Source organism: Urocampus carinirostris, chromosome 2 (assembly GCF_059441175.1).
Source record: "Urocampus carinirostris isolate Australia breed hairy pipefish chromosome 2, RoL_Ucar_1.0, whole genome shotgun sequence".
Lineage (NCBI taxonomy): Eukaryota > Metazoa > Chordata > Actinopteri > Syngnathiformes > Syngnathidae > Urocampus > Urocampus carinirostris.
Window position 1 is genome coordinate 55161185 of NC_142350.1, and position 27960 is coordinate 55189144.

The 27960-nt window shown below is 39.7% G+C and overlaps 1 protein-coding gene across 2 annotated transcripts; it reads right to left on the minus strand.

Annotated features, from left to right (window-relative positions):
* On the minus strand, nucleotides 1-27355 carry esrp1 (epithelial splicing regulatory protein 1). Of its 2 annotated transcripts, none has more exons than XM_088327205.1 (15): nucleotides 27044-27355; nucleotides 24603-24761; nucleotides 24417-24533; nucleotides 20849-20957; nucleotides 20419-20556; nucleotides 20114-20168; nucleotides 18033-18143; nucleotides 17828-17960; nucleotides 17685-17727; nucleotides 15965-16284; nucleotides 14401-14625; nucleotides 12679-12919; nucleotides 10689-10869; nucleotides 5929-6058; nucleotides 1-3776 (listed from the first exon to the last, which is right to left on the minus strand). In XM_088327205.1, exons 1-15 carry the CDS (start codon nucleotides 27173-27175, stop codon nucleotides 3642-3644), a joined length of 2229 nt encoding a protein of 742 aa, XP_088183331.1. In that variant the 5' UTR covers nucleotides 27176-27355; the 3' UTR covers nucleotides 1-3641. The 2 variants fall into 2 exon arrangements, with proteins under 2 accessions (XP_088183331.1, XP_088183330.1); XM_088327204.1 differs by having other exon boundaries at nucleotides 12667-12919.
* Nucleotides 27356-27960: the final 605 nt, after the last annotated feature.

A 27960-nucleotide genomic window follows, 5' to 3' on the forward strand; every position in this document is an offset into this window, starting at 1 on the left:
TGCAAATGTCATAATAGGTTTATTTTTGGGCAGGACCTTCCAGTCCCACTAAATACACAAAAACATCAGTTCACAAAGTCAATATATTCAATATGCAGCTAAGGTTTCTGATTATTCAGCGATAGGATCTTTGTTTCCGGAGCTTCACTCTGTAAGATGAGATCCCGACCGGGGTCCTTTCCGAGACCCTAACCTCGTTACACTCCAGAAAAAGGCACGATGAAATCGAGTAAGGCACGTTCGGAAAAAAAAAAAACCTTGCGAACTTCTGAGAACCGGTTGGCTAACTCCGTTTTTCTCATTTTTAGTTCAAGTTGAAGTGCAGAAAGGATCAGAGGTTAAGACGTATTGAGGGTCTCCAACGTGGTGCTTGAGGGCCTTAGGTTGCCCATCGAGGACAGTTGAGGTAGCCGCAGACCTGTTCTGAAAATAGCTCACCAGTGCTGGGTCATTGCGATTTTCTGAGTTAAACCAACCCTATTTTTCATCATTAAGCTGATCACCATAGTAATAACATATTATAGAAATACAAATAAAAAAAAATCCAGGTTATGGACTTCAAGGACAAAAAAATACATTTAAGTATTGATAATAATTTTGAACCAATTAAAAGAAAAGAATGAGAATCTATGTATTAAAGTTATTCATATTTTTGTTTTATTTTACAGGAAATACAACAACTAAATTCCAATGTATGGGCTTTGTAAAGCAAATAAGCAAAATATGTGCAGGTTTTTTAGCTAGTTATCTGGCTACCTTTTTTGTACCTTTGTAGTTAGCCATCTTCCAACATGTTAGCTATCAGCATGTTTTTCACTTTTTTTTGCACGCTATGGAACTAACATTTTATCTTTTTTTGCTAGCTTTCAAGCTACATTTTGGTCTCCTTTCTAGCTAGCTATCCACGTTTTTTTCAGCTTTCTGACTTTTTTACTCTTTTAGCTAGCAATCGAGCCCCCTTTATGTTTTTTACCTCTTTACTTTTCTAGTTAATTATGAAGTTACTAGCTAAGATGCTATTCTAGCAAGTCATGTCATATCACACTGGGTGTCCTTTGCACTAATTCGTAACAAAAAGTAGCTCTCAGCTAGAAAACCGTTGTTACTAATGTTACTCGCCAATTTATGTTATCCTTGAGCTACCAAAATCAGCATCACTGTTGCTATAGTTAAAAACTCTCGCGACAGTACTTTGTAGTACTCAGGGCTATATTCTTGATCCTCTGAAACGAATTCTACGCAATTTTTGGAGCCAAAAGGAGTTCGCCCACTGTAGTTCTCGTCGGCTCAGTGAAGCATCACAGGGACTGACGGTGTAACGAAAGCTAGCTCTGTTGTAGGTATGGGTTAGCAGTGCATTGGTATCGGCAGCCATGTAAACATCGGAAGGTTGGACCGCTAAATTCTTCATGCACTAAAAAGCGTACAGAAGTATATGCAAGTACTGGAGGTGGATGAACACACATAACTTTGTATAATAGAAACACATGAATTTTTACAACATACAATATGGAGTTGGGGGGGCCACACTGAAAAACAACCCCCCAAAAATGAAGTAGTACTATTTAAAGTAGGGTCATCAAAAGTTGAAGCTTAAAAGCTTTAACTCAGAGTTAAAGTTTGAAAGCCGCTTTAACACTAAAATTGATATTTGACTTAACTCTTTCTGTAACATTCAAGAGTTAAAGCTTTTGTGCTTCAACTCTGAGTTAAAGCTTTGAATTTGCTTTAACTCGTGAGTTCATTTTAGAACTTCTTAAACTCTTGAAGCATTTTAAACCTCGAGTTAAAAGGAGTAACTCAGAGTTAAAGCTTTAACGCTAAAATTAAAGATTGATGGTTTATTCAACCCCTCCCATAACAATTAATAGTTCAAGCTTTAGTGCTTTAACTCAAGGTTCAAGGTTTTAACTTGCTTTAACTCTTGATTCGAAGCTTTAAAGTCTGTATAAATCCTGAGATGAACCTTTAGAGTATTTTAAGATTTTGAGTTAAGTTCAAATATTAACTCAGAGTTAAAAGTTGGTAGCAACTTTAACACTAAATTAAAGATTGATAGCTTATTTCACTCTTCCGGGAACCATCAGATGTAAAAGTGCTTTAACTCTTGATTTGAAGCTTTAAAGCATTTGAAATCCCAAGTTGAAGCTTTAAAGGGTTTTAAAATCTCGAGTTAACGCATGGTTCAAGTTTTAACTCTGAGTTAAGGCTTGATATCCATTATGACACCAAAATTAAAGATGGATCATTTCTTTAACTCTTCTTGTAACAGTTTAACTTGCTTTAACTCTTGAATTGAAGCCTTGAAGTTTTTTTTTAAATCTTAAATTAAAGTAGGGTTCAAGCTTTAACTCTTAGTTAAAGCTTCAAGTATGCTTCGACTCTTGATTTTAAGTTTTAACCCTTCTTCAACTCTTGAAGCTTGAGTTTAAGTAGGGTTCAAGGTTCAACTCCGAGTTAAAGCTTGAAAGACACTCCAACCCTAAGATCCAAGATTGACAAGTTTCTTTAACTGTAACAGTTAAAAGTTAAAGCTTTAGTGCTATAACCCTGGGTTAAAGATTTGCTTCTACTCTTGAATTGAAGCATAAAAGAAATTTTAAATCTTTAGTTTAAGCCAGGTTCAAGGTTTAACTCTTAAATCATTTAAATTGCTTTAACTCGAGTTGAGATTTTAATGCTTCTTTAACTCTTGATTTGAAGCTTTCAAGCATTTTTAAAATTTGGTGTAGAGTACAATGATCAAGTCTGAGTTAAAGCTCAAAGCTTTCAATTTTACATGAGGAATATCAAGTATTGACCTTTTTTCTTGGATTTTACTAAATGTTTTTTTATTTATTTTTGTAATGTTTTTAGACTATTTTAGGGGAAAAAAACTATTTTAGCTTAACACAAATTACAAGAGCCATAATGGGAAAAAAATGAATCATTTAGTGAAAATTGTAACTTTTTCTCTCATAATAGATGTTTTTTCACATACAGGTTAAATCATTTTTGGTTTGTATTACATCTACAGTCTTGAAAGATAATGTTAAGCTCAACAACGTTTTCCTTTAGAAATAAAAATATATTGTTACTTTTTTTGTTGCAAAATATACTTTAGATAGCTTTAAATCTGGAAATACTTCTTTTAATTCAATTTTTTTATAAAAAGGTGCCCTACAGAAAACTTGATAAGCCCAGTAGTCAGGTACGTCACCTGCAAATAACTACATGCGATATTCACATATCAATTATCAGTTACAAACAAAATGTCCGACCTTATAATTTGACTTGATTCACTATCATTTTCTTTTTTCTCATTATTTGAATTCCAGTGTGGCCCAAATGCTGCTTTGTAAAAACACAACACATTCAACAAACACACACTCTCAAACACACTCACAACTTCTCTCTTCAAGGAGAAAATGTAAAACATCGCTACAAAGTCATTCTTTTACTACTTTGGCTAGCAAAAAACATAAGTGATTATTCAAAATATGTAACAAAAAAAAAATTCTACAAGGCTTTTATCGAAAGATACACATTGTGCAATAAAAGACGATTTGCTTTTTTTTGGGCTAAAGCCGTACATGGTATAAAATATAGTGGCGTTTTTTGGAGATATAAATAAGACTAGTTGGAAAGGTGAAAGATACATGTTAGAGCAGGCTGAGGTCTAAGTAGTGTCCTGAAGGTTTTGGCATCAGGCCGGGCAGGGAAACAACAGGGGGCTCGCCTGCGCCCGGTTGGCCAATCAGGCCGCTGCTCAGGACGGAGACCGGCTCCATGGCAGTCTGCACACAAGACGGATGACGCTTATTTTTGCAACAATAAGACACTCGGGTACCTGAGAATACTGCGTGTGTGTAAAAATAGTATGACATTATAGCTCATTCACTGCCCATGACGGACATAGAAGTCTTCAGCATGAACCTACAGTGGAACCTCGGTTTTCGAACGCCTCTCAGTTCGAAGAGATCGGAGTCCGACCAAAAATTTAGAGAAATTTTTGCTTCGCTGTTCGGTCAAAAAAATCGGAGTTCGAACGCCGGTAATGCGTGAGTGCGTACGCTAGGGTGCGATGCTGAGCGGCGTACGGGTGTTTTAGCCCCTAATTATGCCTCAGAAGAAAGTCAGTGCAAGCAGCAAAGTTGCTACATGTGAAAAAAGAAAAGTAGTGCGTACAACTATTGCATTTAAGAAAGAAATAATAGCCAAATAAGAAGGAGGTGTGCGAGCACCTTCTGCTGACCACCACAAAGGTAAGAAATCCTATTCATAAGATTACGATAACGCGAACGTACGATTAGCCTGGGTTAGCTTTGAGTTTACGTTAAACATTCAGGGTGTTGGAACGGAGCCCAACATTGAGGGTGTTGGAACAGAGCCCCCTTTCCAATGAACCGCTCCCCACTTGTTGTGGAGACCCGGGTGCTAAATGACTTGTAAACGACCTGATTTTTTTATTTTTACACGTTCATGTTAGCGTAATCTTTCGTACGATTAGCCCGGGTTAGCTTTATGTTTACGTTAAACATTCAAGGTAAACATTCAGGGTGTTGGAACGGATTCAAACAATTTACAATTATTCTTAATCGGAAAATGATTTCGGTGATCGAACAAATCGGTTTTAGAACAGGATTCTGGAACGGATTATGGTCGAGAACCGAGGTTCCACTGTATTTGCTGCCATTGACTTAAAGTGTTAAAGCCCAACCAATTACAGACGCTCCCCTACTTTCGACCATTCGACTTAAAACGGTACATATGAACTTTTGTTCGTGATTTCGAAAAATATCCGGACATTGCTTTAAGTTTGATTTTGTATTGTATGCATCTTTTTCAGAGTACAGGACATCACTGTAGTGCTTCTTTCTGCCGCCACCAGCATGTGGTGGCGCTGTGAGAGGTCATCCAGCATCTACCCCGAAGACTTCCTACTTCCTAGTTTGTGTGTATACACACTGCACTGTATATCTAGCACGCTAAGAACTTTGACATTTTTACTGTTTAATATCTCGTGCATCCATTCAATATGGTTGGTGTAAAGTGTAAAGAAGAGGCGAGCCGTTTCTTTTGAAACAAAAGTGGAATATGAAAGCTTGATGCGGTTGAGAAAATCGTCGGAACACTTTTTTCCGGCCACTTGTTACCACGGACGAGGACGTCTTGAAGCGCATCTTCCAAAAGTAAGTTAAACTCAACTTTATTCATTTTTATAGAACATATTCATCTATGAAATGTTTCTTTTCTTGTACAAAACAATACAGGTTACTTATACAAGCCTTAAATACACTTATATAAACCTTTATACCAGCTTGGTGGCCTTGGGGGTAGGGCGTCGGGATAGAATATATATATATATATATATATATAAAAAATACAAACCTTAAACATAAAAAATGTAGCATTGGAGCAACATACGAACTAATTCAACTTATGAACAATCGTACGGAACGTAGCTGGTTCTTGAGTAGGGCAGCGTTTGTACTCCTGCTGATTGAATTTACAAATGCGTCCCTTGTGATGACCTGTAAATATTCTCCTACTTGGACACTGGCTAATCCTTGGGGAAAAAACCCACCACACCTAGTTTTGATGCTACAAGACCTAAACAGGGTCAAGAGTGAACTAGAGCATCTCCTGAGGTGCAACGCACACTCGATGAAAAGAGGGAATGATCCACACAGATGTATATAGGCTGCATAAAATCATTGAAAAAGCCATTCGGACCCTTGAATAATCACAACAGCTTTTGGTAATTCGCACATTTCGGGTTTTATGTCGACACCGGCAAGTGCAAGTCAAAGCAAGCAGGGGAGAGAGTAGGGAGAGGAGACAGGATAAACTCGTTTGCCAGCCTCCGGGCAAACGCGGCGCGTCAGACAAGGCAAACCCCTCCACCCGATTCGTGTTGGGGCTTCTATATTGGAGCGCTTGGTTTACCTGATAGCCTTGCACTGCGTTGATGAGGTCTTTGCTGTTGTAGGTCAGACCAGGCATGCGCATCAATCCCCCAGGGGTGGAGAGGGCGGAGGGGGAAGGGAAGAAACCGACTGTTGGAGAACCAGGTGGGCTGCGGGAAAAGAAATCGACGGGGAGTCATCGATGTGAAAGTTTCAACTGAACATCGGCGTCATCATAAAACAAACGCTGTGCAGCTGAGTTTTTTTGTCTGACTTTTAAGAAATTTCTTAATAAAAGTGGAGTTAATGATTACTTTTGCCCAAGAAGGTCAGACCGGAAAAGTCTTGCTTTGAAAAGTTTGGTGTGAGGTCTGAAATCAACAATGTCGCTTTACAGGGATTTCTGGCTATCCCTTAAAAAGGGCCTTTGCACATAGAGAAGGGGGGGATGCAAAATCAACTCAAAGTCACATTTATTACTATAGCCCTTAATCACAAATAGTCTCAAAGGGCTGCACAGACCACAGATTATTGCAAAACACAAGACACCATCCCTTGATCTAAAACCTACATGAGGGCAAGGAAAAACTCAAAAAGCTCAACATGAGCAAAATGAAGAAACCTTGAGAAGGGACCGCACATGAGGTAATCCCCCTTCCAGAGTTGGGTCAAAAAGAACCCAATTTGGGTGCAGAGACTTGACTAAACTTTAAGGGTTCTTTTGCATAAACAACCTGCAAAATGTTGAGGTTATTTTTATTTTTTTTAAAACACAAGAGAAATAGGTCAAATTAGGCTAAATTGTCTTAAATTGTGTTGTTCAGTTTTAATCACTCTCAATTTGTGCCATTTGTTTTCAAGAGCCTAAAAACCTAGATTATTTGTGCAAATGAACAGCATCTATCAAATTGTCTTTTTGTTTTATAAATAACACCAGAAACAAAAAAAAGTAACAAAAAAAACAACAACAAAAATGGGTTGTACTAAATGCAATTTTTTTCTTTATTAATGTATTCTTTCTGGTAACTTCAGATTCAGATTCAGATCTACTTTATTGTCATTCTAGTACACGTGTATACAGAACGAAATGTCGATTATTATTGGGCCGTATTGTACAAAAACAATAACCCCAAAATATTTGATTTAAAACATGGGTGTCAAACTCATTTTAACCTTGGGGGCGGGGGAGGCACACGATAGAACAAACATTCTCTCGGGGGCCGGACCAGTAGATTAGAGAGAAAGAAAGAGAGAAAGGGAAAAAGAGAGAGAGGATGTGAGAAACAAAAGAGATTAAAAAATTAAAATAGAAAGAGAAAGAGAAAAAAAAGAGAAACAGAATGAGAGAGAGATAGAGAGAAGGAGAGAAAGAGAGAAGGACAGAGAGATAAAGAAATACAAGTACAGCGTTTGTGAGAGGCACTTGGCTTTGGCAACATCAAGTGGACATATTTCAACCTGAAGCCTGTTTTTCTCTTGCGCTTCTCTCAGCGTTGTCTCACAGGCCGGATTTAATCCCTTAGCCTGTTTGACACCCCTGCTTTATAACAATCCCAAAAATCATGTGGTTTCATTATCAAAATTAAAAAATACATCCCAAAAATCTGTAACATCAATATTGGGTCATTATACAAGAACAAAAAATATTTTCCCTCAAATGTCCTAAAATTTGGGGTTGTGATATATAAAAATAAATTCTCAAAAACTGAGTCATTTAGTTTAAAAATAACACAATGGATCCAAACAATGAATCAGTCCATTTTTTCAGTTTCAGCAAAAACTGACAATATTTTCAACTCAGAATGCAGAAAATATACCAAAAAAATGGAAATACTTTTTTGGTTATGTGTTTTGGAACGTAATATACCAAAAATACACTTAAATGTTGATCAACATTTTCCAAACTAAAGGCAGAGGTATGCAAAATTTTCAGCACGACTTATTGCTTGGCTATCAATGTACCGTATTTTCCGCACTATAAGGCGCACCTAAAAGCCTTTATTTTTTTCAAAAGCTGACCATGCGCCTTATAATACAATGCGCCTTATTTATGGATCAACATTAAGTTTTCCAACTAACTTGCAGCCGCCGACTCGATTTTCCCCCGAACGCCAAGTAGTACGCGGTGGATGGTGGGATTTATTTACCGGCGTTTCATTGGCTAACCAATGTGTCAATCATCAGTTGAATCGATCACTATTGGCTAAAGTTATTCGGAGGTCAAGAGGCGGATCCTTCTTATCATTTACAGACTGCCATTGGCTCAAACGGCAAACAAAGCCTGCAATTGGCCGAAAAAGATGTGTCAATCATCAGTTGAATCGATCTCTATTGGCTAAAGTTATTCGAGGTCAAGAGGCGGATCCTTTTTATCATTTACAGACTGCCATTGGCTCAAACGGCAAACAAAGCCTGCAATTGGCCGAAAAAGATGTGTCAATCATCAGTTGAATCGATCTCTATTGGCTAAAGTTATTCGGAGGTCAAGAGGCGGATCCTTTTTATCATTTACAGACTGCCATTGGCTCAAACGGCAAACAAAGCCTGCAATTGGCCGAAAAAGATGTGTCAATCATCAGTTGAATCGATCACTATTGGCTAAAGTTATTCGGAGGTCAAGAGGCGGATCCTTTTTATAATGTACAGGCTGCCATTGGCTTAAACAGCGAAACAAAGCCTGCAATTGACCGAAAAAGATGAATGCGTATAGCATGTGGCCGATGGCATAGAGAAAGCATTTTTTTCTATTCTGTATTTGTAAATATTGTATTCTCCTGGATGTACTACCCTCACGGATATAAGAGGACATTGCCTGCACATTATTATGAACACAATGACTCCGGTGAGCTATTCCCGGTTTTATATTGTCTTGTTTCAGACTGAACTCGATGTTTCTGTGATAAGCGGTGCAGATAATGGATGGAATGGAGTGTCTATTTTTAAATTAAACTCAATTCCAAGTGTTTATTGTCATATGCACAGTAAAGTTGCGAGCAAAAATAGAAACTAAGGAATCGTTGGCATTTCTTGAATCCCAAGACTTTAACCTTCCGAATGATGGAACGATGCATTTGAGTGACATCTTACGGACACCGCATTCGCACGTGTTCTCGACACGTATTTGCGTCTTTGCAAGCTTTCGGAATGTTAAGGGGGTAATAAGTTGGACTGAACTATCTGACTGTTTTGTCCACGTTCCCATTGTAGCGCCTTATAATCCGGTGCGTTTTATATATGTCAAAAATAGGACCAAAAACTATTTTTTCGGGGTGCGCCCTATAACCCGGTGCGCCTTATAGTGCGGAAAATACGGTATTTTTCATTTGATGAAGTTTCCGATTAAATGTGGCATATTTAGGAAATGCTGTCTTAGTTCCCCTCAGGACAACCGACCAACTATTTTCTGCACCGCTTATCCTCAGTAGGGTCGCGGGGGTGCTGGAGCCCATCCCAGCTATCTTCGAGCAGTGGGCAGAGGACACCCTGAACTGGTTGCCAGCCAGTCGCAGGGCACACAGAGACAGACAACTCCCTCGCTCATTTACACCTAGAGACAATTTCGTACCAGCCAATTAACGTGAAATGCATGTTTTTGGAATGTGCAATGAAACCGGAGTGCCTGGAGGAAACCCACGCAAGCACGAGAACATGCCAACTCTGCACAGAAGGATTCGATCCCATGAACTCAGAACAGTGCTGCATACGCACTAACCACTCTTCTGCCGTGCTGCCTCCCCCTCAGTACTATCTATCTATCCATCTACCCTGGTCATATCCCTCGAGAGGGGTGACCGACAACAAGACAAACACTTACACAAAAACAAAGAAAATAAAAAAGGGAAAAAGTGGCAAAAAACACACAAAAAAACCTTTGGACCATGGCCAACCCAAACGCTCAAACACCCAAACAAGTTAAGCACCTCGGGACCCAAGTCGGTCATGCTTTCGTCCCTTCACATGAAACGGGACACAAGAAAGCGGCCATGTCACTCGGGACAGGGTGACACAACACACTCTTTTGTTCAAAAGCAGGGCCCAACAGCTTTCACTGGTTTACCCCTGCCGCATCATACAAGTGCCCTGCCCATCCCTTAGATCACGTCTAAACATCCCACCATACAACACCTCTCCACTCATTCCTATCACCAACAAGAGCTCTAGCTTCCACTATATTTAGACCTCTTTCCTGCAGTGCAATCATAACACCATCCATCCACGTCAATCGCGGCATTCCTCTTGGTCTCCTTCCATTGACTTCTGCTCTGTAGATCCTCTTCAACATTCACTCCTCATTCATCCTCTCCATGTGTCCAAACCAACAGAGTACTCTCTTATCCACACGCTTGCTCAGTTCCACTACTACTCCAGTTCCGTCTCTCACAATTTCATTTCTCAATCTATCCAATTTTGTCACTCTTAACATACTCTTCAAAGACTTTATCTCAAAAACATTGCATTTCCTTCTCAAATCTGCGTTCATGCAACACAGTCGGCACAATCACACTCTCATACAGTCCCCTTTTAACATCCCCTGAGTACAGTTAGGTGTAATTAACAGTTCCCTGCTCAGCCAATGTCGTAAACATTCTTTCGAAAAGTAAACTGATTTAATAGTGAGATCATATTAATCTGTTGTGTGTCACACAAATACTAAATCATAGAATTATATTATTCAAAGGTGATTGGGCAAATTTGTCATTTCACAAATGTGTATCATTGAAGCCTTCGTATTAATCAATCCTAAACAAAGGAGGCCATCAAACGAAGAAAAGGAAGCATTTCAAAACGATTGTTGCTCACCTGGGATAGTAAGCGGTGTAGTTCATATATAGCTGCGCCGAGGACGGGTAATAGGCGTGCCCTGGTGGTAGGGGCCGGGGACCTAGCAACACCTGACCGAGCGGAGGGTAGAGGGCAGCGGCAGCATCTGTAGGTATCACGGGCGCAGCGGTAGTAAAGGAGTAAGACGGCGGAGATAAGCCTGGAACGGGAACAAACGAAACAAAAAACTTCAGCCCGCGGAAAAAAGAATAAAAGTGTGATTGTGGCGTGTGTTCGCGTTTTAGGAGGGGCTCTTATGCACAGTTGCAAACAAGAGTTTGCAACTGTGCATAAGAGACTGTGCGTTTAATTCAAAGAAAATGTAAGACGCAAAGTGGAGCGTGACATTTGGAGTTCTAATTTGCTTGTGTTGGAAGCAGGTGAGCGTGGTTTGCAGACGTTCGCATTTTCCAAACTATAAGGCGCACCTACATAATGAAAATCGAACAGAAATTTGAATGTGCGCCCTGTAATCTGGTGTGCCTTATATACGAAAAAAAAATTTGGAAATTCATACCAATAGATTACCATATTTGCGTCAAACCTGACCCCGATTGCATAACAACGGCGGCAACGGGGACAAACCCGGATAGTGACAATACGAGCATCAAATAATAACCACCAGACCACGAGAGACGAACATGGCATATCTTATCTCATTATCACAATGTTTTAAGTCTTGGTGCCAGATACGAATGTTAGAAAATAGAGAAAACATTTAGTGATTAAAAATCGTATGAAAATGCGTTTTTCTCAGCTCAAACTAAGCGTTGTAAGAGACCAACATTGTTGAACACGTACGGTATTGATTCAAATAATTGATTGAAAATGTAAACTATGAACAAAATACCAACATCAAATTTACAATGTATTTATTTAATGTCCTTCAATGTCCGATTCATCATCAGAAACACCAAAGAGTTTCCTTCTTGTGATTTATTTCGTTTATCAATAGCTTTCAGGACAACTCTCTGTTCTCTCCAGTCTCTAAGGTGAAACTTGAAATAAATTTGAAAAAATGTGATGATGAGATAAAACCTAATGCATTTTCATATGCAGTCTGCATCCCTAGTGGTCCAGTGGAAAGAATTCGATGATTTACAGGCCACGATCCGGGTTTGAATCCCGTTGAATCAAATGTTTTTTAATTGTGATCAGCAATATATTTGGACAGATTTTCCTAATTCCTGCCTCAATGCTTTAGAATATATCACCAAAAATATGAGTCAAATCTATTCGTCGGCATCCATTATTAATGATTTTTTTTTTAACCCCCCTCCCCCAGGGTAGCTGTTTGTATAGAGGCGTTATATGCGGCTATATAAAGCAGGACCTCACCATTTGTGATTTATTGCCGGCCATAAAATTTATGACTAGTCCTAACATGACCTCAATTCCGTCTCCAGTTTGCATTGTGTTCTGTTGACCGGTGTGATCATTAATAATTATCATTTGGGAAAAAAAACTGGGAGCGACTGTCTTCTAAAGCAAGCTCCCTTGTTATGATAAGCCACGCCCACTTTTGCAGAATAGGTGCGCCACTCTCTTTTCGAACCAGGACTAACTGGTAAGACTGGAGATTTAAGACACAAGTCTTTAACTACATTTTCACCCCTCCTATTTTTCGGGTGCCAAACATTATTAAACATTCGTAAGTGAAATGGAGTGTAACAAACATGCGTCTGGTGCGGACTACAAGGTGAATCCAGATGAAGGTCCGACATGAAAGCGTGACATTTGGCATGCAGACTCGTGAATTAATCACACTAACTCATTCATAGACACCGCACACACCAACCGATCTTACACACACACACAGAGGTGAATCTCCTGGTTGGACCAGTAGGTCCAGTCCACAGTTCTAGATTGGAAGAAACCCCAGCAACCCAGCCCCCCAGGGCAGGTACCCACCTACCCCCGCAGGCCCGAAGCACCCCCAGCTCCCAGCAGCACTTACGTCTGGACTTACATGGCGGCGGGCTGAGCCCCGTCCCACTCCTGTTGCGGCCGTGTGTGTGTGTGTGCGTGTGCGAGAGCGAGCCCCCCATCAGAACCAGGCCCATCTCCTCGGCGCTACAGGGGAACACCTCCACGTAGCGGCTGTTGGGTCCGTGCTGGCAAGACATCACGTGCTTGTGGAGCTGCTGCGAGGCCGATAGCGCTCGCTCCGCAGACGACATCTGGATGAAGCAGTCGCCTGACGGACGACCCTGGAGACACAATCGGACTTCGTTGAAAAATTCTCGATTTTGAAGCGGTACGGCTTCTTTATTTGGAAAAAGCCTTAGAGGAGAGCAGTTTAATATTAGGCTATATGGGCTGGTATGCTTTAAGCAATGCAGCGGACAGGAAAAACACAGAGTAGTCAAGACAACCCAAAAGACTATTGGCTGCTCTCTGCCCATTGTGGAGGACATTGCCGGCCTGCGATACCGCAACAAAGCAGTAAACATTATAAGCGACTCTTCTCACCCACCACCTCTGATCTAGTGCCCTCTAGTAGGCCCTACAGGTCCCTTAAAACAAAGACAAACCAGCTCAGAGACACTTTCTTCCGCAGGGGCATGATCACCATAAACAAGCGCGCCAAACAGTAAAAATATAAATCTCGAGACTTATTTGGGAAATTTCATTGCTGCTAATGATATTACATACTCGTTACGATGTACTATTAGTATACTGTAACTTGGGCCTGTCTCTAAGCACTACATGATAAATGTTTTTCTTACTGCAGCAGAATTTTTCTATCTGTTCTTCTAAGCTGAAAATTAGAGGCATCTTCTTCTGCGTAAAAAATGTGTGTTGTCCCCTTCTACTCGAAAAACTAGCACAATGTTCCCTTTCACCCAAAATTACTCTTGTACTCTGTAACATTGAAGAATATTGTACCTTATATTTCTACACAACATTTCTATTTCTTTAAATCATCTTCTTCTGGACCATGGGTCAATAACGTTTGGCCCGTGAGCCAGATGTGAATCATGTCGTGAATATATCTGGCTCGGAGATGAAATTCGCTTTTTTAACCCATTCAAGCCGGGAGTGCAATACCGGGTTTCTACCACTAGTGGCAGAAGCGCTATAGTGATTTTCTCCCTTTAAGGCTGGTAAAAAAAAGCCATTACAATGTTTTCCTGGTTTCCTAACCAATGAGGTGTTATCAGAATACATATGCGGGTATGACATCTGCCTTCTGCCATTTCCTGAAGATTTTTTCTAGCGTAGTTTGCGCAAGTCTTGAAAAAATAATGAATGAACGTGCTTAAGGACCGAAGACGAATGTCGATTTCAAAATGTAGAGCATTGGTATTTACAAGACACGATAGAGGATATTACCACTTGATTCCAAAGGTTAGAACTGCGACCACATCACAATGAAAGCAAGTCTCCTACGCCAAAATTTAACATCTTTCCTTGCCGAAAACTACCCGCATTTTCTATGTTAAAAAACAAGTTTTATGGGGCTAAAAAAATAGTTCTATCTGAGGTGGCGGCCATTTTTCCACTTGTGGTCAGGCTAAAGTGCCTTTCCAGTTGCTTGGGTCTTACATTGTTTCCTAATCACAATTCATCTGTTTTCAAAGTTTGGTCAGAAAAACACAGATAACTTCTAAATACTCTGCAAAATCTGAAACATTAATCCAAACAATGAAAACATCGAGGCACCCGTTTTTGTCGTTACGCTGCTCACCTGCTGATTTAGGACCATGTGAACGCCGTGTGGTCGGACATCGTGGGTGAACTCCCCCAAAAAGTTGAGGATGTCCTCGATGCTGGCCGAGTAGGGTAAACCTCGCAGCCTCAAGCAGTCCCGCACGATGATGGGAGGGGGCAGTAGCGACACGGTGGGCAACACTGATAGCAAAGGCGCTGGGGCCACGGGAATCAAGGGGGCGGATGAGTAGCGGTTTAACACCTATAACAGCAAAAAAGTTGAGTTAGGAAGAGAAAAAGAAAAGTTAGGACACCAATTGGTTTACAGAGGTAAAAACTGTTTTTATGAAGTGTCACATCCAAAGTCGTTTCTTTGACCAAAATTTTTTGTCGCTCTTTGCCAAACGTGACACATGTGTGTAGTTTTCTGTTCATTTTGTTGTATGACCTGTATTATCAATTTGCTTCTTTGTCTATTTTATTTGCTATCTCATCCAAATTATCCCTTCCCACAGTCAAGATCCTAACCCTAAAATCGAGCCCACCCGAATTTTGGGCTTTGTCAGGTCTAAATTGTCAATTATTATGTTTGGGTCAGGCGGGCTTCTCTATCTCTGCTTTTTTTCCAATAGTCCACCCGTCATTGTTTTTCACTCCTACACTCCCACACTCATAAGAGGGACAGGCTTAAATATTTCTATATACTCTTAAAAACGCCATCAATAATGGCAAATTGTTTGTTAATGTAATCTCAACACACACAGAAATATAAAATATTTAATTTGTTTCTACAGTCTAATCTCTTCTCCCGAGTTCTCATACATAAAATTTGAAATTCCAGGTTTACTTCGGGCTCGGTCCTGCAAATCAAGTTAATTGTTTGGGCTCTGGCTGGTTCAGACTTTAGCACCCGTGGGCCTTGGTGGAGTCAGGCTGGATTCTTTAGGCCTAATCTTACCTCTGTTCCTTCCTTCAGGAAGTGTTAACTGTTGACAGGTCTCAGTTGTAAACATAAAATAGTTCCTAATCTGTGTTGACTGGCTGACTAAATCGAAAAATCAAATGAAAATTGAATAATTGTGTTAGGGGTTTTAACAACAAGACTTCTTTAAATATACGTATGAATTCAAAAGTGACTTTAACATGAGATTTGTCTCATCATTGTTTCAATAAGTCAAAATAATGCTTGCAATAAAATCAAGTGTGGCAAACGGGACCTTTATATGTTTGAATTTCCAAAATCAAAGCATAAATCTGAAATCAGCCTTCCGTGCATGTTCATTGAAAGTTTGTGTTTGTCATTCTAGAGAGAGACTTGTATTTATAGGGCCATCATTAAAGACACATGGCAGAATGAAAAGAGGACAAAGGTGAGCTTACTACAGTTACTGTGTTAAAGTAAACACATGGCCCATTCTGCTCTAAAGGGTCCCCACCCCTAAGCTGTACTTTAATGCTACTTATCAAATAAGGGGGGGGGGAAATCACCCTATAAGCAACCTCTTTCTCAGTTGATCAAATTGATCAAGATGTTATTTGATAATGAAAACAGACACTTCTAATAAGCATTAAAATCTTTCGAAATATCCGACTCAAAGTACCTGCTGGACCTCTGCGGCAGTGCTCTTGAATAACTCGATGTATCTCCTCCCGAGGATCTCCTTGTGTTTCCTGAGTGCGCACTGGGCGTGTTCGTCGCAGGCAAACAACACGAAGGCGTCGCCGGTGGGCCGTCCGTCCGGGTAGCGCACAAACAGGATGCCGTCCCTCCCCCCGCTGACCGGACACGTGTCTTTGAGCCCGTCCTCGGGCGAGAAGAAGGCCAGCACCTGCTCGTGAGTGGCCGTGAAAGGGAGCCCTCGCATCCTCACGATGATCTGGTCCTCGCGCGCCAGGAACACGGCCACTTCGTTGGACGTGCCTGGTGCAAGGGGGGGACACAGTGCAGGTTTTAGCGATCTTAGTAGTCAAGTCATGTTTATTTGTATAGCCCTTAATCACAAAGAGTCTCAAAGGGCTGCACAGACCACAGACTATTATTATACCTTCCACTGATCTAAAACCTACATGAGGGCAAGGGAAAAACTCAAAAACCTCAACATGAGGAAAATGAAGAAACCTTGAGAAGGGACCGCACATGAGGATACTATTATTGCATTAAGTCAAAGGAAAAATAAATTGTGTTGCCTGGGTTTGGGATCACTTGTTTCTTTAAGCAATTGGCCACAAATGGTTTTTTTTGTTTCCCCCCCAAATACAATCAAAATTGTGAATTTCTTTTTGCTTCACAAAGTGTTTTTACAGCTGTTTTCATTGATGTAGTTCCATTGAAATATTCTCTACAGACAAAATGCCACGAGTAGTGTTTCAACGAGAATCACATTGTATAGTCCCCGAAAATCTTGTCCTGTTTACAGATAATTTTGCTAATTTTACTGTTTATTTTGTGTTTTCACCTAGTAAAAGAACATTAGATGATTACTGAATATCGATTGCACATCATCAATGTATTGTTTTTTATACTTTCTATCATTTTACGCATTTTCAATTTGTTTTAATTACACCAAAGGGAGAAACGCTTTAATTCTTTTCATGACAATGAAAGCCGTTCATTTATTCATTTATTTATTCAGATAAAGCAGATGGCTGATAAATTTGCTCATTGCATTGATACTTCATTAATATATGTAGTATTTATTTTATATTAATATATATTACCTTTTTGGATTTTGGTGAACAAACAATTTTCAATTTCTTATTTTAGTAAAAACAAAACCCTGTAAATAAGCAAAATTATCTGGCTTTTTTTTTTAATCTTACTCAGAAACATATACCGGTATATTAAATAATAAATGAGAAAACAATTTCAAAATGATCAAAATTCTCATTATAATACAGTATTTTTTTATTTTACAGGAAAAAAAGGAGAATAACAAAAAATGTAGTTAAATAAGAAAACAATACATTGAGTAAAAGTTCTGCCAGTGGGCTTTTTTTCCAGTGTAGATGGAAAAATGCAAAAAACTGAATATATATCTTGCGACTTATCCGGGATTTTTGTTGTTGTTGCTAAATCTTATTGGACTACTTGTGCCATGTATGTAATCTGGTTGCATACAATGTTTCACAACGTTGATATAAATGACAATTAAGACAATTCAATTCAAATAAGAGCTGTGATTGGTAAATAATGGTAATTATAATGAAGTATTTCAAAATTGCCTACAAATACCCCAAGCATACAGATAGGATCATTTGAGAACCACCTTAAAGACAAAGACTCCAGTCAAATAATATTGCGTGAAAGTCTGTTAGCCTCACCTCCTGCTATCTTCAGGAAGTCTTCTCCAGTAGCCTTGTAAACCTGCAATGAAAGTGCAATCCATTATAGAATTACATAATGAGTTCTGAGTGAAGTGGTCAGTTTGCTTTATGAATGAGTTTGCAGGGTGCCGCTAGATCACCTCAATGTATCGATTGCCCATGTGATGTTTGTGCCGTTGCAGAGCCAGATCTCGATGCTCTTGACTGACGAAACGTACCAGGGCCTCGCCGTTCCTCCTCCCCTGAGCGTTGAGGCACAGTGCAGCCCCTCCTCTGTGAGATACCGTCAGGTAGATTTTTACATACGCTTTAAGGGTTTCCTTGCTTTAGAGGTGACTCACTCACTTGGCAATGTTGAGTCCACTGAAGAAACGAGCAATGTCCTGGTCTGAAGACTGCCATGGCAATCCTCTTGCCCGGATTACTGTGTTGTCACTTACTTTCTCCAATTTACTGCTGCAAACAAATATTTAAAGTGAAGAGCCTTGAGTTTCATGAAATATTATTCAATGATGTGATTTATTACTTTTTTTGTGGGAACTGATTCCCCCACTGGTCGCAACACAGTACAATAATACTTCGCTGTATTGTGGTTTACTTTTCGTAGTTTTGATTCGTGGATCATGAATTGGATTGTCTTCATTGTTATTGATGAACATATTGTGTTCTGCAGCATACAGCAAATGCTATCACGGGAGAAGGTTGGAGAGGGCTTTCTCTGTGTGTGTGTGTGTGTGTGTGTGTGTGTGTGTGTGTGTGTGTGTGACTGTATGTGCAACTGTGATAGGCTAGTGTATGCTATTAGTCAAACCGTGGGGCGGGAACAAGTCAATGTGTACATCAAAACAAACAGCTAGCATTTTAGCGACTCGGTATCTTTAAAATAAATTTATCAATTAACTCTGAGGAAAGTCAGATGAGCGTCAAGAAATGCTGATAGCCACCAGGTGCTCCGTGGATAAGGGTGCGGTAGGAGGAAAAGCAATAGCGAAGCTGCAGGTCCAGCCTACTGCTATGACTTGGCTATGTAACAACTCTCTTAAGGCACGCTTGCTGAGCCTGTATCTCACGGAAGACCTGCAGCTACAACTAGTGGGAAACCGCTGCATTTGTAACTCTTCTATTTTAATCATAACAGTGACCTGGCTCAAATCAAGGATTCCCCGAAGCTACAGTGCAGGTAGCCAGCCGCTCCCTGCATCGGTTTCTTACACTGAAGGGAGAAGATCCTCCAATTTTATTGTGTTATTGTATAACGACAAAAAAGACCATTTATTCAACTGTAATTCTGTGTTTTGTGTTTTCATTAGTAGATCTATTGTTGTTACTTTGTTACAGTCCTATATAGTATATCCATCCATCCGTCATCTTCCGCTTATCCGAGGTCGGGTCGTGGGGGCAGCAGCCTTAAAAGGGAAGCCCAGACGTCCCTATACATAGTATATGTTACTGTTATTTAATAATAATAAAAAATGTTTCTACTTCGCAGGTTTTGACTATGGCGGCGCTTCTTTGGAGCACAACCCCCACGGAAAACAAGGGATTACTGAATCGGGATTAATGTTTGTGAGATATGAATTATTTTGTAAAATACATCCATGGGCAAATGGACAAATCCACAACTTCGATCCATTTGAACGGAATTTTATCCTTCTTTCATAACATACAAGCATGCTTATCTTTACACCAATATCTTAAAAAAAGGGATCAATTTTTGCAGAGTATGACGTGATGTTTTGGACAATATGACTCAAATTAGTAGGATGTTTGAAACAAACTGACCAACTTTGCGGACGTCGTTCAAAACAATGATGAACATATATTTTGACATATTTTAATTAAACATTTCTTCTGTTATGTCAAACAAAATGTAATCATTTCAAATACTGAAAAAGGCCTATAGGAATGTTTGAGAATGTTCTATATCCAGTAACATGGAGCCAATTTGTTTTGGGGGATACTTTCAAAGAATTGCCCCAAATGTTGATGTGTGATTTCCATTATAAAGCTTTAACAGGAGTTTTTGTCTTATAAAAAAAAATCTTAGCTTTTTAACATAACCCTTTTATTAAGGGGTATATTTTGAACAGTCAATTTTGAGGAGTTGTTTGATACAAAATAAACTTTTTTTGATCATTAGAGAAGCAAAATAGTCATCCCTTAGATCAGGGGTTTTCAACCGGTTCCCTCAAGAACTGCATATCCTGCATGTTTTTGGAGTAACTCTGCTTTAATAGGATTGGAGAAGAGAAACCACCAAAACATGCAGGACGTGCGTCCCTCGAGGATTAGTTCGCCCAACCCTGCCTAAAATTGATCAAAAAAGGTCGACACGTGTTCCGTAAACATAATGTTAATCAGAAAGTTTTGCATAGACTATTGTGGGGGATGTAGAACATATTTTTTCACAAACAAAATATACTTACCACGTACCGGTCTCGAACTTCTCGTTTACTCTTTCTGGGTTGCAGAATTCGTGACCTGTAATTTTAAGTCCGTTTTTAAACCATTGTGATAAAAATGTACTGGATTACAGTATAATGCTTAGAATTAGGGATGTTCAATTTTGTAATCAAAATGTAAAATATAGAACTACGAGAAAGCTGTAAAGAATTAAAGGAGGGAAAAATGCCTTAAAAAGTGAGGACAATTACACCATGCCAGGAATACTTTAATATTCTGGTCAATGATATTTAACTAGGGTATAAGTAGTGTATTGTGTAGTACATACATAGCGGCTCAGAAAGCAGTTTTAGCACTATTTTGCCCATCATTTGGACCTGCTGCACCGTTTCTTGAGGAGTCAACGGTGAGGATGGATCCGGCGTACCGGAGGACATTGACACTTCTTCCATTGGTATGCCTAAAGCTAAATGTGACTGCAGTCAAGAAAATCAATAATTCACAACAGTGAAAAGTAGAGAAACTGACAAGATTAGCAAGAATAGCCTCGGTTGTAAATCGTTTCCTGTTCCAGTGGGTGTGTACCGTGTAGACTTGCCCTGTTAGTTAAACACACACTTTAACCGGGCACACAGCAAGGCGCTGGTCGTTTGCATTTTCAAAGGTGAATACATGCTGCAAACACCCCGTGGCTTATTTGGAGTGAGTGTGCACTCTAGCAGCTGAACACAAAAACACAAGTGGCAAGGAAAGGATACACTCCACCATGGTGCAGACATCCAAAGCACTTAGTTCGGAGGGGAAGTGCGTTTTAAACTCTTTACGAAGGTCGAAGAAGGAGTAGAAACAGTCCGGGACTAGAATGTTCTGGAGGAGGAACACAAAGGTTAAAAACATCACAATTATGTTGTGTACCGTGCATCCCTAGGTCAATTAAAGTTTGTGGCATCTACAAGGTTGTGTTAGAGATGATCTTATTTCAGTTCTTATTCCTACTCAAGCTTACAAAATATTTTAACTAAGTGAAAGGTTACTGATGGCGAGGACATTTGACTTCATTGTTTGAAGATCGGTTCATGAGAAAGTCAGCTAATGTCAGCTGTATCTTGGGAGTGAGTGACTAGAAGAGCCATTACCTGTAAGTTATAGAGGTATCACTAAAAGAAGCCAAGGAACTTGGCACAGCTAAAAGAAGAAGCTCATTGTGTAACAAAATAAGTTGTGGAAAGCAGCCAGGTTGTTAGATGCAAGCAACCTCAAACATAGCACAAGCATAGCAAAAAAACAAAACAAAACCTTTTTTTTTTAGAATTATTTTAATGCATTTAAATATAAATACAGAGAGTCATCTGCCCGTGTGTCTTCCGCCACTTTGATCCGTTCCAGCTGCTAAATGCGAGTGTTAAAATTCAAACCATTTCAAACTTTCTTCCCCAAAAACTAATATGAACTACAGTATTTTCTGGACAAATCATCCCTCAGGGGTCTAAGATGCACAAGGCCAAAATGCATTTATAGGTAGGGAAGAGCATCCATGAACAAGATTAAGGTAGTTTTCAGCACAGAAGAAATGAATAGTGTAGAAAAACACATTGCTAGTTTTCAGCAACAAAGGGAAGAATAAACTAATGATCAGCATAGAACACCATGATAACAGTTTTCAAAGACGATGGTGGCGCTAGTCAAAGAAAACGTTTATTTTTGTTGTAGAAGTCAACGGTACTTTATGACGAAGATGAACTGAAAAGCTAGTCTCTGCAGGAGGAGACAAGGACTCTTGCTTTTAGAGTAGAGGAAAACGGGGCTAATTGTCGGTATTATAGAACACGACGCTAGCTTTATGTTGTAGAAGATAAAAACGGTTTTCTGTGTAAAAGAAGAACCAAGCTTTTGGAATACAAAAAGGACATGCTAGTTTTCATGAAAGAAGACAATTCAAGTTTTTGGCATAGATGACGTTAGACTTTGTTGTGGAAGAAGCCAACGTTACTTTTCAACAAAGAAGACAATTTTACTTTTCAGTGTCAAAAAAACACATTTTGGCATAAAACATAGTGCCAGTTTTCAAAGGAGATAATGGCGCTAGTACCAAACTAGTATTCAGAATGGAATAAAACGATGCTAGTTGTTAGCGTTAAAGAAAACAATGCCATTGAAGGACAACAACAAAAAATGGGTTTTCAGTGTAGAAGAAGAAAAAGCCAGTTTGATGATGCAGGTTAAGGCATTGAAGAGGTTAGCCTTCCACTTAAAAACAATAGTTTTTGGAATACAAGAAAATGTACATTTTCTGTGTTGAAAAAAGATGGTTTTCTGCACAAATCAAAGAAAAATTGAAGAAATAGATCATGCTAGTTTTTGGTGTCGAGGAAGGCAGTACTTGTTTTCAGCATAGAAGAAGACAAAGATACAGAACAGCACACACACTTGTACTTAATAAAAGATGAAATTCGCATGATGCAGCAGCTTTTAAATTGAAATTCATCATTCCGACCAACCATCGGGGAAATTGCGCGACTACATAAAACCCTAGCATCAAAAAATAAGTAGAGGCTAGAACTGCAACCGGTCATATAGCAATAGATTATTGCACAGCATTTATCCCTCCATGTGTTTTTGATTGATGCTATCAACAGTGCCTGAAATAACGTCTGCCCGGACGTCCGGGGCATGCATCTTTTACTTCAGGCGTACAACTTACACAATGTCTTTGCCCGGGTGGCAGACAACTTTTTCAAGGAAAAAAAATAATCTTTCCTTCTTTTTTTTTTTTTTTTTTTTTTTTTTAAACAAACAAAAAAACAAAGAAAACGTTTTATTCTGATTTCGAAATCTTCGTTCGTTTTGAAAATTTCGGAATTTCGGTTCGTTTGTCAATTTGCATACTCGGCAGCCAACCAGAAGCCTGCATTGAATAACTTACTTCCGGACATTCCCGAGCGTTATAAGGTCGCGCATTTGCATATCCTTTTCGAAAGGAGACGCACAGAGAACACAAAAAAATGGATAGGTGGTTAGGAATTGTTCATATTTGTCAATTTAATAGCGCTCTTAGTCGTGGTATTGCGGTAAGACGTTTTCCATTGTGTGACGTCATAACGCACGCACCATTTTTCGTTTCGCTAATTGTTGATCGCCATGTTTTTTTTAATGGAGCCGTGTTGTTGTTTGCTTGCTGTTGAGTAGTAATATGCTTAAAGGCTGAACCACAATGTCCTGCTCCTCTTCTCAGGCATGAGGGAACTGCACACTCTGACATCCTTAACAGGAATCAACCCAAAACCTCAACCCCAGAAGAAATGTTCAAAAGAAGCTAACAAAATGTATAACGCCACAAAACGTTAACGTACATTAAAAGCATCGTGGAAAGAGGAGTTCATGTGGCTTGTAGCAGAAGACGCAACGCAAACATTGCATGAATGAAGATGAGTAAATACAGGTACATACTGATGGCAGATTTTATAATAGACCTAATTTTGAAGTGTTGTTCTGTTATATATTCTGATTATTAATCCTTAATACTTTGCATGTGCGGCACAGTTCATGTCATGGGAACCTCCTGCGTGGGTTCAAATCCAGAATGTTCTCCCCGTGCTTGCGTGGGTTTCCTCCGGGCACTCCGGTTTCCTCCCACAGTCCAAAAACATGCATTTCAGGTGAATTGGCCGGTCCAAATTGTCCCTAGGTGTGAATGAGCGAGTGAGTTGTCTGTCCCCGTGTGCCCTGCGATTGGCTGGCAACCAGTTCAGGGTGTCCCCTGCCCACTGCCCGGAGATGGCTGGGATGGGCTCCAGCCCCCCCGCGACCCTATTGAGGATAAGCGGTACGGCTGATGAGATGAGATGAGACTTTGCAACAATGTTTATTTTATTGTGTTTCAACTTTTGAATGATGGGGCAGTCAACTTTATGGCTGGGCAGGCATCTTTTCAGAGCTGTCTGCCCTGGTGTCCGGTAACTTTATGTCATGAGTTTTAGACACTGCTATCAGTAACTATTTCAGTTGAGCCAACTAGGAGGATATTCCACTTCAACTTTTACGAATATCAAGTTCAGCAAGTTTGCGATTTCAAGGCTTCTGGTCTTCAAACAGGTGGGAGAAAAAGTTGGCAGCGACACATTGTGCTTAAATGAGGAATGAGTTTGGGTGTGTCGTTGTCATAATCAAGTAGTCTTAAGTACATTTCAGAAGAGCAACTACGACGGGGAAAACCGCGCCGGCACTGCAACGCTTTGTGGCCGTGTGTGCGTGTTGCGAAAAAAAAGGTTCCTGCGAAACTGAAAAAACCGCAGCGGCTTTTGGGCGTTCACCTATGCGAGCGCTCACCTTGCTGGCGGCCTCGGGGTGAATCACTTGACGGATGTGGAGCTGCCCGTCGGTACATAAACACACTGACGTGCCTCCACCTGCGCTGTTCACTTGGTTCGTCAGCCGGAGTTGGAACTGCAGCAGTACAGAAAGAAAATTAAAGTCTGGCGTGGGAAGGAAAGCCGGTGTACTAAAAAAAATTACCGAATTTAAAGCAGCTTCCAGGCTCTTCACCGAGAAGACGCAATCTGCCCCGGATACATTTTCTTCTTCTACGAGCTCCTCCACCGCATCGTCTTCCTTATTTTCTTCTGTCACGTCTGGCGCGTCAAGCTTAATGAGCAGCTCGTTCACCTCGCCCAACTTCACCAAAAGTATTTCGAGAAGGCCATGTTAGACGAGAAAAAAGAAAAATAATTTAAGGGTCATATGATCCAGAATTACCCAATTTAAGTTTCTATCTGGGAAAAAAAGTGAAATTAAAAAATGGAGTTAATTGTGCTCCTGCAATAGAAGCTAGGGGGGCCAGGCGTTTGTTGAGTTTCACATCAGTGAATATACATATAGGGGTTCAACAATTATTGAATATCAATTATCAAATCATTGGCCAAACACTTTAATAATTGATTTTTTTTTTTTTAGATGATTTTTGGTTAAAAATGATCAGTCAATTCTAAACAAAAATGGCTTCAAGGATAGAATACTTTAAAAAAAAAAAAAGGAAACTAAATATTTGCCTGATACCGGTACCAATATGAATTAATCAAAACTTGAGGAAATATCATGTTTTTCAAAAATCCCTAACAGATATACTTCAAACTACAGAAATACTATTGACTACAAAACTACTTTTAAACAGAATTACTACAACAGAAAATGCTACAAAAATTACTACTATGGAAATACTACAACTACTATAACCGCAATACTATAATCCACAAACGCTGCTAGAGCTATACTACAAATACTACTACAGTAATACTATAATACAGAAACACTACTACAGATATACTGCAAAAATCCAACTAGAGGAATACTACAAAAAACTATTGCAGAAATACTACAAAAAACCTACTACAGAATACGTCTAGAGCAATACTACAAACACACACTACGGTAATACTATAATACAGAAACACTACTAGAGAAATACTACGAATACTGCTACAGTAATACAATAATATAGCATAGAGAAATACTATCAAAATACTACAAAAATGCTATCGCAGGAATACTACAAAAATCACGTTGCAGAATATGTCTAGAGCAGGGGTGTCAAACTCATTTAACTCGGGGACCACACGATAGAACAAACATTCTCTCAGGGGCCGGACTAGTAGATTAGAAAGAAAAAGGGGGGGAGGGAGGGGGGAAGAGAGAGAGAGAGAGAGAGAGAGACAGAAAGAGACAGAGAGAGGGAAAGAGAGACAGAGACAGAGAGACAGAACAAGTAGAGCGTTTTTGTGAGAGGCACCTAGCTTTGGCAACATAAAGTGGACATATTTCAACCTCCAGCTCGTTTTTCTCTTGCACTTCTCTAAGCGTTGTCTCGCGGGCCGGATTCAATCCCTTAGCGGTCTTGATCTGGCCCGTGGACCGCCTGTTTGACACCCCTGGTCTAGAGCAATACTAAAAACACACACTACGGTAATACCATAGAACTTAATATCAAATTTAGTGCTTATAGCAGGAACCCAATATGAAATTTTGCTTGAATTCCGAGCGTTTCAGAACTAATTTGAAGAGACTAAGCGGATGTAATGGAACTACACCAGGTAGATGTCTGCAGGAATATTTATTCATAAATGAGAACAATTGAATAGGACTTTGGCCAAATTATTTAACTCAATGCAGCAAGAGACTGAAACATGGTAAAAAAAAAAGTAATGGAAATTCGTATAATCATTTGCCTGGATGCTTCAACGTTAAATAAGTGCCACCACTAGTAGCAAAACATGTCAGGCTTTAAGACAAGTAGATATAGAATGAGTGAAAGTGAAAACATTGTTACTTTCAAGGTAACACGCTATATTTGGGTTTCAGTAATCGGGGGTGGGTGTCACCCAATTACTTTTCAAGTTAGGTAACTAATAACTGCAAATGAATACTTTTTTCAGTAATGCACACAACACAGATAAAAACCACACAGATTAGCAAAACAAAAGTATTTAAATTAAATGAAAACTAAATTTGTTATGCACAAGACTTACGAGGTTTCACTCCTTGGAAGTGTTAAAAACTTCAGCTAAACTTAATACGTATATATCGGGTTTTTACACCCTTTTCATGGCCAAATTCAAGCACTTTTTAAGCTCTTTCAAGGCCATTTTTCCAAATTCTCCAGTATCCGGCATCTTGGTAGATTCGCCTGTCCTCTTGCGAGAGACGCGTAGGATCATTATAAGACAATTCCATACAAACTGATGCCAGCTGCCGTTAGCCATGGGGAAAGAAGAAATGCAACGGAAAGCGAAGATTTATTTTTCTCGGTCTATTGAGTCAGACTGCGGGGAAACTTCACCCGAAATTCAAGCAATTTTTAAACCTTGTAAGAATGTTAAAATTCAAGCATTTTCAAGGATTTCAAGCACCCGCACGAACCCCATTCTCAAGCACACCTTGTGATATGGTGCTCCAGTATTTACCTGTTTGTTGTTGACATCCACCTGTTGCCACACCAGCCTTGCTAGCTCCTTTTCGTCGGAGCCGAGCAGCTCCCCGCTGGCGCCAGATGTGGCGGCGCAAAGCACCACCAGGTAGTCGACCTGAGCCGTCATTCGAGGACCGTCGAAATTCAAGAAATACCTGCTCCAACTCCGCACTAAGAACAGACAGGTAGGAACACGTTGGACACCTGGACGTTAAAGGTGAGCTCCGAGGACCCTCCAGACTCCTTGTTTGTAATTTTGGACTTTGTTTACGTGAAACCTCCCGAAGCCACCATCGCAGAGCAATGGCCGAACGTCTTTTTTGTACCAGAGTGTGTACCTGTGAGGGTCACGTGATGGGCTTACCTGCCGCCTCCCTCCTCCAGTGACGTGGCAAAGATAAGACGACTGCGATTTTTTTTTTAAATCTTATTTTTTAATACTGTTTTATTTTTAATATTATTTTTTATAATATTTTGAATACAGCGCAATAAAAAAGTAAGTTTTGGTGTAACTATATGAAATTGCTTACAAAACAAAACATTAAGATAGGTCATGAGGTACGCTTATGTTCCTAGTTACATGGCATAGTACGTGTAAAATAGACAACTATATCATTTTAAATAATTCAAATATACACTTCTACAGATTACTGACCAAAATGTTTCAATTTTTATAATATTCTCGCATTCCATGTCAAACTATTTGTTTTGGATAAGAAATACAGAGGCATAAGCCTCACAAACAAAACGCAGCACCTATTTACTCGCAGCAAAACAGGCTGTGTAAAATTAAAAATAAAGATAATTTGTGTGGACCAAGTTTATTTTATTTACCAAATAAACAATTCTTTTGGCATCTTTTTCAGTTATATCCAGAAATACAGTGTTGCTTAATATACGTGGCTGTATATT

What these genes read in the sequence shown, in the direction of transcription:
- esrp1 (XM_088327204.1), bottom strand. Translation starts at nt 27,175, where the DNA reads ATGACGGCTCAGGTCGACTACCTGGTGGTGCTTTGCGCCGCCACATCT. An exon ending in CTGCCGCAGAGGTCCAGCAG is followed by an intron (nt 14,626 to 15,964) that starts GTACTTTGAGTC and finishes TTGCTGTTATAG; the next exon opens with GTGTTAAACCGCTACTCATC. An exon ending in TACACCGCTTACTATCCCAG is followed by an intron (nt 6,059 to 10,688) that starts GTGAGCAACAAT and finishes CTTTTCCCGCAG; the next exon opens with CCCACCTGGTTCTCCAACAG.